The 12,356-nt window shown below is 42.7% G+C and overlaps 1 protein-coding gene across 6 annotated transcripts in view; it reads right to left on the bottom strand.

The window, feature by feature from the left end:
- The window catches only part of plxna4 (plexin A4), a 240,005-nt gene that overhangs the window by 189,398 nt on the left and 38,251 nt on the right, over positions 1-12,356 (bottom strand). For all 6 annotated transcript variants that reach the window (XM_044185778.1, XM_044185782.1, XM_044185781.1 and 3 more), the window contains exon 3: positions 10,144-10,326. In XM_044185778.1, the coding sequence (XP_044041713.1) occupies positions 10,144-10,326 (183 nt within the window). The remainder of the gene's footprint in view (positions 1-10,143; positions 10,327-12,356) is intronic.

The raw sequence follows: 12,356 nt of genomic DNA, 5'->3' as shown, positions 1-12,356 counted from the left end.
AGAGTAATTAATGCCAATTCAAGCGCTTCTTCTAGTGCACAGGGAAAAAAAGCAGTAGAGACTTCCTTCAGCAGCAGCCACAGAGGGTGATTCTTAACTGTTCAGCCACCTTTGACATGAGTAGAAGTCTGTGTAAATGTGTAATTGTGTGTGTATATGTGTGGGAGACAGCTTTGTTTGGAGTGTTTCTCTGTGGTTACCTACTCAATGATCCATCGGCAGAAGAGAGAGAAAAAGACAGAAAGCTTGGACATAATTACATTCCCATTTGCTGGCTTGACACAGACTTGATATGGCTGAAGAATGTTAATAGTGATGCAATTAACTGGGTGAGTAGATCTAGGCTTGAAGAGTGAGCTTGACAGGCAAGGTAGAGAGAAAAACTCAGATGTGTTGTATGAGAATGAACATTTGAGAGATGTAACTAAGCAATTATCTTATGTCATCTGAAGCATGGCTGAGTTGTCAAATGCCTATGTCAACCAAAAACTATGTAAGTGTACATATGCTGCAGGAAGTTTCTAAGTATATCTGTGATGTTTGTAGATTTTAGTCCAATTTTTTTTTTTTACCTTCTACTGTGGTTGCTTCTTTACAACATACTCCTTGTCAATCTTCACACTTGACCTGTCTTTCAGTGTAGATCAGGGTGTGTACGTGCATGTGTGTTTGTGGAATAAGAGTGTGTTTACAGCACATCTTTGGAGGCAGCAGCTTTTATTACAAAGCCAGATTAGTGAGTTAGGCAGCTAACTTTGGGCTTAACTCAGGCTTTCCAGATTCACAAAGCTGGATCACTTTTAAACTGAAAAGATTACCACCTACAAAACTAACCCACTTCAGAGCAGGTTTAGTTCAGTCATAAGAAAAATGTTTAATCAGCCTGCCTACTAATTAATCAGCTGGCGAAAATAGTGAGTCATCATTCTGACAGGATCCAAACACGGGCAAAACTCCTGCAAAGTAAATTGACAAACAAATCAGTAGAATAACTTTGATTTTCATTGCTTCTCCTTCTAGATGACTTTAAATGTTGAAAATGCTATTATTTAATAAGTTACTCTTTAAATACCATGATCTTGATGTGTTGATGTGGCAAGTGATTGTATTACAAACTCCAACTCTTTCATGTGAATGTGCTTGTAGGTTCATTGGTTAATCCAGGGTTAATGGCATCAGTTGTAAACAAGCTTTGTGATACTTTTTATCTAGAGTCACTGGTGAGTGTTAGTGAAGACAGGTAACCCCAAGAGTGCCTGACTAAGTCAAACTTGCTTCGTGATATAGGCCCCATGCCCGTCTGGCAAAGCCATCCTCACTGAGCAGCTTGTAAACACACACAGTCTGCCAGCTTTTCTCACTGGACAGCAATACAACAACATGTTAATTAGAATAGAAAGAAGGGGAAGGAAGGAAGGAAGGAAGGAAGGAAGGAAGGAAGGAAGGAAGGAAGGAGAAATAAAAGCATAGAGAGGAGAGTGAGAGAGAGTAGGATGTTGTGAAGCTAGGAAAAGGCAGAGCAGGACAAGGAGAAATGAGTAGAAACAAATTAAATGGTAGAAATTTAAAAAGAAATTAAAGGAAGAAGGAAAGAAGGGAGTATGTGGTGTGGGTTTGTTGTTGCATCTTGTAATTCACCTGCCACTAGATTATAAAATTTACTCACAACACCGTCCCTGTATTTGCTGTTACTTAAGGGTTGGTATCTTACACAGCTGAGACTGCATTACCCACTATCTGAGACACTGATGAACAAGCTGCATGGATATTTAAATGATCTGCAAATTAAGCATTTCCCAGCTTCACAAAGCCAACCCACAATTTTCACTTTGCTCACTGTGGTCTGGCAATGCTCAGTAGTCATTTGCTCGGATTACAGGCATTGTCAATGTGTATAGACCAAAATTACTTTGTAAGCAACTGGATCAGTCTTATCAAAAATCCAACCCTATAATTAAGTTAAACTTCACAAAAGGTAGTAGGATGACTGTATTGGACTGCATAAGAGATCAAATGTTTTCATGTTATGTCCATGTCATGTCCACAGATTTCCACATATTCTCAACAGTCAAAGCATGGCAAGATTGCTGCAGTTTTTCACTTCAAATAGGTAAAAATTTATAAGAAACACACATACTAATACACAAAAGTTATTTGAACTGATAAAATACTGTTCTCCCCCAAGGTCTAAGAATTCTGAGATTTTCTGCTGAAGTACTAGACGACCCATCCACTGAAAAGAGATAAAAAATGACAGGCACAAATTATACTTGCAATCAAAGCACAGATTCCAGATTCCATGTCAGCCCTTTGATTTGTTTATGTCCCCAAACCTTGACTCATCCTTTTCAGCAGCCAACCTTGTCTTAACCCTGAGCCAGCAACACATCAGAGTCAACTACAGTTCAAACTGCCAGGAAACAGAAAGATCAGACTGAAGTTAGTCATTTTCTCTCTTCAACTTCTCTGCTGGCTCAAGCCTTTCGACTCCACATACACACATCAGAGAATAGCCACTCAAATCACTCACAGCTCAATAGGCTGCCACATACTAGTACTCTTCTCAATAGGTGCAGACTCACAAGAGTGAAATGAACATCAAACTCTATTTCACCACTCTCACCCTCTCCTCCCATCAGACTGTCTCCCTTTACCCTTTGTCGACATTCTCTCCAACTCTGTAGCTTTCACCCATCATTCTTGCTCGCCAATTTTGCCCTCTACACTCTTTCAATCTCTCTCTGCCGTGCTCTCCTTTCTGGAGCTGTTCACCCACTCTCTTCCTGCTTACCATTTCAGAAAAGATTTGTGTAAATAAAAAAAAAACAGATTTCTGAAATCCTTGTGTCTAAATACTAATTCAATTTCATAGGAAGGTTGGAAAAACGTTAAAAATATCCAGCAGCGTAACATCGGGTTGACACTGCGAGGTAGTTTAATTTCACTCTGACTAAGAGCTGTTGCAGCTAATCAGCAAGTCAGAGCAAGACAAACAGCATCTAGGCTGCAACACTACATGGAACATGATTCATGGCTGGAGGCTCACCTTTGCGACAAGCTGCAGCAATACAGGAGCTTAAAACAATCGAGTGGTTCAGACATAGTGTATGTGTGTGCAAACATGGTGTCAACCTGCAGTGAAGCAGCTGGTTACCAAGGTTGGTTGTGTGTGTGTGTGTGTGTGTGTGTGGGTGGGGGGGGCGCACTATTGCCTTGCTCAGCCCCTGGCAGCTCATCAATTATAAAGGAAAGGAGGGATAAGGCCAAGCTATGGCGTCTATAAATACACACCTGGATGACACGCGTGAGGTGAACAGCTATTTTTGCATACGACCACGTACGTACACACATGAAGGTTGACACCCAAACACGCTGCGCGTACAAGCAATGTCATCCACCATATCAGGGCACTTTGTGTATCTGTTGAGTCAGGAAGGCACAGTGCACAGTGGTTGCTCCTTGCTAACCTGAGCACCATGTGATACTCTTCCCTCATGTCTTTCATCAACTAAACACTGAATGGCCAAATGGAAAAGTTGAGGTGTGTGTGTGTGTGTGTGTGTGTGTGTGTGTGTGTGTGTGTGTGCGTGCAGGAGCACAGGTAAATTCCATAATGGTCTGGAAGACATGTGCTATCATTCCCTGGTGGCCCCTTGCTTTCTACTTCTACCTCACTCTGTTTCCATGTCCCTCTACCTTTTCATTTTTTCTCTTGGATTATTTAGCCCTTATCTCCGCATCCATTCCTCTCTACTTTCTATTTCACACTGTCAACATGGACTCTGCCTGCCCAGTCAGACCGCGTGGCTACTGGATGAGGTTTTTTGTGTTGGCAGTGGGCACGGCAAGTACTGTGGGGATTGTGAGCATACGAGGCAACCACTTCCTTCTGATTCTCTTCCCAGACCATTACTGGACTTCACTTCTCATTAGCTCCCGTGATTTTCTGCTCAGAATTGACTAATATATACACAGAGACTTACATTCAAATACCACACACACACAGACTATTTACCAACTCCCTAAATCTAGAGGAGAAATTGGACTTTGGAAGGGGGCCTAAGCAAACACTGTGCACCAAGCAATTACCAGAGGAAGATGTATGTAGAAACAATTGGCCAGGAACAATGGTGCAGAAAAAGAGCTACGAAAAGAAGTACAAGGTGAAGGGGGGTGGCGGGGGCTGCCAGGGGGTTCCCATTGACTGATTCCCCTTGACATGCCTTTCTATCTCTACAACAAACAGCAGAGCAAAGCTGGGTAGCAGATAGCAGTTAATACAGCGAGACAAAAACACCAACACATTAATATTGTGTGTTCAATCAGCCTTACAGCTGTGAGGTGGACAACACCTGTCATCGAATACCAGCCCACTATCATCAGGTCAGATCATCCTAATGTGCGCTCAGTCCATTGTATCAGCATAATGTCTACACTGTGAGCTTCCCTGGGAATTAAATACAGAGGGTATCACAATATATTACTCTCAGATATGTGCGTGTGTGTCTTCCCTGCGTTGATGCCTTCTATACATTCTGTGCGTGGAACAGCCTGTGCTACCATGGCAACTCACTATTGAGCATGCTTTAGTGTGTGCTGCTGCACTAGCTGGTGTGGGAGCAGCCACACACACACACACACACCGCCAAGGCAACTAGGAAGACTGCTGAGGAATACTTAGCAGTATGCGAACATTGACATTCTGGGAATACCGGCTGAATACAGCAGCGGTTTAGACCACAGGCCAGAATGAATCGACTACTGGGTGGGGTTGTAATGGCTATTGGCCAGGGTGATAGTAGCAGTGTGTACGAGTGTGTGCACCTGCGTTGAAGAGCATTGTGTTTATAGCATAACAAGGGTGGGGGGGGGCTTAAATCATAAACCACTGTCCGCACACGTGCGCACACATGCACACACGATGCCTGCCCGTCCTAAAGCATATTTCATCATTAGCTCTAAGCAGTTAATCCTCTGCTCCAATGACCACGGCTCAGCTCAGCCCATTTCAATAATCCGCATCTGGGGTTAACCAACCCAGCATACATACACAGACAAGCACACACATGCAAAACAAGGACACAGTCAACCCACAAAACATATGGGACCGGTCCAGAGCAATAAATATCTCAAGTAAAAGCTCTCAAACCATTGACGCAATGACTGATCTGTATCTGCTTTTTAAAATACAATCAACCTGAACAAATTGATACATTCAGTGGAAATTTTCATATACAGAAGGGATGACCTGAAGAATCTCATATTTTGAAGGTTTCAGTTAGACATGTGTGGCATGGATAGAAGGCATGGGAAAGGGAGTTAAGACAAAGCATGACATGGCAGAGGAAAACAAGAAAGTGGAAAAATTAAATGAAAGATAAATAGCATGTCTGTGATGAGGAGGGCAGCATGAGTACATGAGTACATGTACAGAGTATGAAACTTGTGATCAAAATTGGCAGAGGTTGAATCAAAAGTGAGAGTTTGAATTGACCTGTTTCTCGCTCATGCCATCTCCCCTGACAATGTTAAATGACAGATCTCTCTCTCGCTCTCTCTGTCTCTAAACTACTCCTGTAAGCTTTTTTCCTCTCCTTCAAAAAGCTATAGCCTTGCAAACTACCATGCATTTACCTTTCTGCCTCGCTCTCCATCTCTCATGTCATTCTACCCTCTCCTTTCACCTTCTTGCTTCCTCATCACCCATATTTTTCCCATCTACCACTTTCCTTCTTTTTTTCTTCTTCTGCTCTTCCTTCTTCTTCAGAAGACTGAAAAGTAGTGGCTGTGGTTAAGAGGTGAACGAATTGTCACAACCCAACACCCTGCTCTTTGCCTTTGGCAAAATGCTGACAAATGCTCTGTGGAAAAGTTTTTTTTTTCCCCCCTTTCTTGTTTCCCCTCTGTCCCATCACACCAAGAAAGGTAGTGTCTGCTTTTTCAGACACTACCTTTGGCAGTGCTTTGTATAAAGTGGTAATATCTAGGACACAGAAACACACACACACACACATTTATCCTCAGCTTCTTCGACTTCACTACCTTTGCATGCCATGCCATGCTCATTTTTGTGCCTCTTTCGTCAAGTTCAAGGTTAGCTGCTCATTGTATTGAGCGCCAATGCTCCCCCATCGGGACAGACAGAGCAGAGATGCATTAGCACCTCGGCAGGTGGCCCTCAATCTCATCTCTTCCCTCTCTTTTTTCTCTGCTTCTTCCCTCCACACTTCCCTCTCGGCCCCTAGTCCACCTCTTCATCCACAGCCCCATGGAGGTACCTGGCCAGCCTTTGTCCAGCAGTGTCTACGTGGGCTGGTGTGTGGGTCTAAGTGTTCATTGATGCATGCATGTGTGCTTATCTCAATACATGCAAGCATGTGCAGTGTGTGAGTATCATGCATATGTGTCTGCACAGACGTCAACCTGTCATGCTAATGTGTAGCCTGACTAGATGACCATAAACTAAACCAAAGCCTGCAGGGGGTTAAGGTTTTCCCCTTGACCTGCTGCTGTGCACTGACCTGCAGTAAATGGGTTTAAACCTTCCCAGCCACAGCCTTTTATCTCCATCACATCTCAATCTCCTAAAAGCCACAGACCAACGCACGACCAAACTGACCGACAGACAGGCTGACAGAAGCCATATGGTCCATTCACTTCCAGTGGCAGGAGGTAGCCATCAAAGAGCAACTCCACTCAGCCATGGACAGATAGACAGAGGGAGGGAGAGAGATGAAGGGAAAAGGAAGAGCAAAATTATGAGGAGAGAGCAAATAGAGGTGGAGAAAGGGAGGGGAAGCAAAGAAGTAAGAGGAGAAAGAGGTGTGAAGTGTGGTGAAGAGCAGAGATAAAGATACAGTCTATCAATTCAAAAGAGCTAGAAGTCAGGTGGAAATAAGAGTGAGGAAAAGGCATGGAGGTGTACAGATCATGTAAGCCCTGTGTGGTGTGAGGGTTTTAAGCCTTGTATGATATAGTAAAGGCCACACATGGCTATAGCTGTGGGCATGTACAGAATTCTACTGATTCGACAGCACTGCCTGTTTTATGCTGACAGGAGTGTGTTATGAAATTCAGCTTAGACTGTGTCAATACAGACTTTACACAACACAGCCACTCAGCATCAGAGACATCTAAGGCGAAGGCTATGTATGTGTGTGTGTGTGGTCTTGTGCAACTATCTTTGAGAGGACGTATTTGAAATTGGTAGACCATGAGAGCAAAGTGAGGAAATTTTAGCTGGTCCTTACTTCTTCAAAGGACTGTTTGAGAGTGAAGAGAAAAAGAAAACATTGGTGAAAGTTCAATATAAAAAGATCTTGTCTCTCATGTTTTGCCTTTATTCTTCTATTGGTAAATTTCTGTTGTTTCTTCACAGGCCAACCTTACTCTCCAGATTTTCTGTCACATTTGCTTTCCCACGCCCACAAAATCATCATTCTGCTTCTTATTCAGAATCACCTTTCTTCATGGGCCTACATTACATGAAAATACTAAACATTTATGGAGTCTAATCACTGTCTTTCTCTGTTGCCATCTCAAATATTGTTCTACATCAACTGATCTGGAGTTTAGGTTGAATTTAAGGCAAGGTTTGGGGTTAAGCATGTAGGTGCGATAGTTAAGGTTAGGTTTAGGGGCTAGGGAATGCATTGTGTTAATGGCGGTCCTCATCAGTATAGAGGTACAGAGATGTCTGTAGTCTGGTCCACAAGCCTCACGTTATACTAGCAAAATTTTACTCTAACCCCTATTACATAAAACAATTTCACAAGCAAATTGAGTTTAATTCACTCAGCTTCCTGTCCAGCTCGACTTCATGATGTCATAAACGTGAGCCTGTAAACACAGTAAACATTTAGCTCACCCAAACACCAGTGCATTAAAGTCCATCCACTCTCTTTTACCATAATGTTTATATTTATTCAGGGTGACATGTTAGTCACAGGATCATAAATAACACTGAAAAAACAGAAAGAGTGAAATAGAGTGAGTGTGAGAAGAAGTGAGAGAAAGAAGGAGGAGGGGGTTGAGGGATGGAACAAGTAAGGTGGAGGAGTGTATATAAATCAACATCCATTAGCTGAGGGGTTATAAAGTCACTGATGAAGGAGGTGGACTGAAGCTCAGACCTTTTATTGTCTTGTTGTTGTCTTTTATTGCCTGTGATGTCATCTAATGGTATACAGTTAACGACAGGGGAGGGGAAGTATGTACATGGGAGGGGAGGATGGGGTTGTAATGGGGCTGTGTGTGCATGTGCCTGTGTTGACACAGGATATTGATCACCTTTTGTCAAAGATGGTGTGTGTCTTCTTTGCCTGAATATACCATATGTGCACAATCTGATCTTCATTCATGTCGAGTTTGAATGAAAACAATGCCAAAATCCTGCAGACATGATTCTCTCAAGTGCCAATATGTGGTTTTGAGAAGGATGTCTGGAGAGAGGCCAGGGGAAAGAAGAAAAGCACAAAGATAACCAGGAAGAAAAATTGTTTCTAACATCCTGAAGCAAAAGTAATATTCAGAAAACCCTGAAAACTTGAAATGCTTTTAAAACTTAAAGCCACAAAATGTCCCCTAACTCGCACTCATTACAGATGAGCAGTAGGTATTAAATATGATTACATATTTCCCCTGTATGAAACATTGGCCTATATGTTGGTTAGTGTCTTACAACATGGAAAACCGCTGCCTCAACCACTCTGCTCCTGTGCGGAACAAAAACGACAACAAACACAGGCAGGGGGCCCATAATCAACAAAAGCAAACCATGCAAAAAACAGCACTCCTGTCTGCCTGTGTATCAATAGAAAAACACCTCTCGATATTGGTTGCATGTTCTGGCCTCAATTGCATCTTTGTTTAACTTTCTCCACTCTGTATTTCATCTTTCTCCCTTCAACTGTCCACTTACAAACTGTCTTCCTCCCGTTAGACATAGTCCATCTCTGTCCAATCTCTCCCCTCCAGCTCAACCTTCCTTTGAGTCACTCCATCCGTCTCTCACTCCTCCTCTCTGTGTAATGCTGTTTTCCCCAGGCCTGTGAGGCCGGCAGTGCATCATCCCATTAGCCCAGACGAGGGCTGCCACACGGGGGAGGGCACAGGGGCATAAAGAAAGTCTAAGGTGGAAGCCACAACACACCAAAACCCAGCTTATCCAGTGCTGTTTAACTCTGAGGGGACAAATCTTGTTTAGCCAAGGGCTTTGCTGTCACACAGAATGTTTTTCAAGGGAGAGACACTTATGGTCAAAGATGTCCACAAACACTATAGCTGACACTGCCAGCTGCAAAAATAATTCCACAGGTTTTCAGGAGCTTCAAAGCCATCTGGGCCCATTTCCTAAAATGACTAATAATGTAATAATAATCTAGATTCCCTCTTACTACATCACCAAATGACTACACTAAATGTCAAAAATGCTAAATTATAAAGAACAATGTGACTTGCTTGTGACAGACTTGTACTGATGCACTGTAATGCAGTTAAGTAAATATCTTTAAAAAATTATGTATTTCATCCTATTCTGATTCCTCAATTTGCCTCAAGAAACAGATAAGAAACTTTAAAACTCTAATCGATTCGGCAACATGCTGATCTGTGCTGTCTAGCAAGTTCTGCAACATGCTGATGTGTGCTACAATCTACCCCCAGGGCTCTGGATTTTCTACAAGTCCAAAATGAAGGAAATGTACAGTGGATACTCCTGATACTGGGTGTATACAAGTGTATGTGTGATATATGGTGCAGTGGATGAGGAGGATGTTGAGAGATACCAGATAGGCTTGGCTCTAGGAATAAAACCCCCTCAGGGGTTCTCCTGATCCTCCATTCCTCAAAACACACACACACTCAAATTCTCTCCAAAGCTCCAAAGTGAAGTACACACACACTTCCTTCCTTCACTCTCCATCTCTCTCATGCACACACACACACACACATACACACCTCTTCCTTCTGCAAATGCAGCCGACTCAGCTGATTTGCCTGAAAGTCAATCTGCCTTACTACAACTATCCTTGCTCCAATCCAGCAGTCCCCAGTTCCCAGCCCTTACTCCACATTCTGAAAGAGAGAAACCAAATCTCTGCCTTCAATTCAGCCATCTCTTCTACGTTTCATCCTGCTTCTTACCTTCTTGACTCGTCCACTTTTTGTGCCCACGAAGACCAGCGAGTGGTTCTTGTATACGTAGCCAATGACGGAGGTCATTTTGTCAACAGCGTCTGAGAAGAGCGGCTTGCCACGCACCATCTCAGACACGCCCAATGGTGCGTTCATGTCGAGGCCACAAAAGTCATCGTCAATGGTCAAGAGCTGCAGTGGAGAAGGAGAGAGATTAACACATTACAAATCTAATTCAGTTTCCCTCATGAATACTAGAAATATAAATGATTTTGACTACAGACTCAAGGTGAAGGGCAGTGCTTAGGCAGAACACTTCTTTTGGATAAAGCTGTATGCCACAGAGGTCTTCAGGGAGAAAGGCTTGGGTTAACTTGGGCAGAGAGACTTGTAGCAGTATTGAGCAGGTTTATCCTGACAGAAACCTACAACTGACCTAATACATAGCACAGAGTGATCTGAAGATTAATGAAAATGAGAATCAATATTTTGTGTCTGAGTGTGAGTGTATTTTTTTGGGGGGGGGGGCATTTGTATGTGACAGAGTTTGTGACCATTTGTATGGATTTGTGCATCTGCTGGTCCACATGCAAGTAAGTACAAGTAAGAGAGAGATGATGATGGAAGAAGACTGCAGTCAGGCTCAAGCTCTGTAATAGTACCAGAGGCTGCTCTGTCAGGCACAATTCCCCACCGTCCACCCAATACAACAGTAACTGCAGAAATGTCAGTGCAGCAGGATATTCAATGTGAGATGATTCAAAGTGAACCAAGGGAAAAAAAAAAAAAAAAAAAACGTGCTGCATCGTCACACTGAGGCAAATCACCGCAAGGCATCTAAATATATATATAAAAAACAGAATTAGAGCTGGGAGACTCTAATACAACTCTTAATGGAGGTTCATCTGTCATGTTTTCTGTGTGGACATGCTGCTGTGATTTTGTGATTAAATACAGATGGGTGCGTTTCATGTTTTGTGCCACTCTACATTTTGTGTTTGCATGCATGTGTTTTATACTACTGGGTGGATATTCATACCAGTCACTGTGGGCAGAATGACTTATGGTTTTGATAAGAGAATAATGGTGCTGGGGATTGGTCATTATTCTGTGTGTATGGATGGATTTGAAACACTGGGTTTAGGACTGTAGCAGGCGTTGCTCTTGATTTATAGCTTAGCAATGGTGGGTTGCCGTGGGGAGAAATGCCAGCTGACACTACCTTTACTTTCTTTCAAAATGCACAGAAAACATCAGTGATAAGATGAGATAGTGGGTATGAGTTATGAAATACAAATGTTACTTTAACGACTTGATGAAAAGCAATTCCTTGCAAACTGATTTGAATATTCAAATGAAGCCCTTGTTGTATATTACGAACAGTATTGGGCTGATGTGAATGATTGGACATTTAACGATAAAAGGAAAATGTCAGGTAAAGCAAAACAAGAGATGGTTTAAGCTTATGGCAAATTACCTGGGCCTTACACAGGAAAATCCAAACATGCAACCAAAAACTCTGAGCTTCAGAAAGGTGAACATGCACCGATAACATCATTTGGCTTAAAACCATTTCAAATCTACAGTTGCCTAGTGGTTTGAGCTGTCAGAGGGTCTTTCAGTTTATGTCTTATTTTCCGTTTGCACCCCTTGGGGTCTCGATCAATCTTGTAAGCACCAACTGTCTCCTCACAACCTTTCACTAAAGGCCATCATCATCAGAAGCCTCAGACTGAGGGACAGAGGAAATATGTGGTCTGCTTTCATTAGACAAATGGAACATGGCTGGTCTAGGCCACAATCAGCTTTAGGCTATAACATGGGGTTGTATAAAGTGGTATGAATGATCAATAGAGGTGACCTGAATTTGGGTCAAGATCATGTCGTATGGTTGAGATGAGGACGAAAAGGAGCAAGACCAAAGACAGATGGAGGAAGGAGAGGTGATAGTTAACAATGCACGGTTGAAATGCCAAAGAGAGTAAACATAGATGAATATTTGTGCACAACAAAAACATATTTAAGTGGACAATTTTTCCTCCAATTCGCTACCCTCTCCTTGCCCTCTTCCCCCCCTGACCTTTTCAGAATGAGCTATAGTCAAGAACGCACTCTCTGTCCTTAAAGTCGTGTAGTGGCTCGCTGCTAGATTAATGGTGCTCTGATGAGAACCAGGGTCACTCTGTAAAATCACAGTGAAATATCACTCTGGTTTGCAGTGT

This window comes from Siniperca chuatsi, linkage group LG23 (assembly GCF_020085105.1).
Source record: "Siniperca chuatsi isolate FFG_IHB_CAS linkage group LG23, ASM2008510v1, whole genome shotgun sequence".
Classification (NCBI taxonomy): domain Eukaryota; kingdom Metazoa; phylum Chordata; class Actinopteri; order Centrarchiformes; family Sinipercidae; genus Siniperca; species Siniperca chuatsi.
Note: the sequence above shows the minus strand (reverse complement) of the source record. Positions and strands in the feature narration are given on the sequence as shown.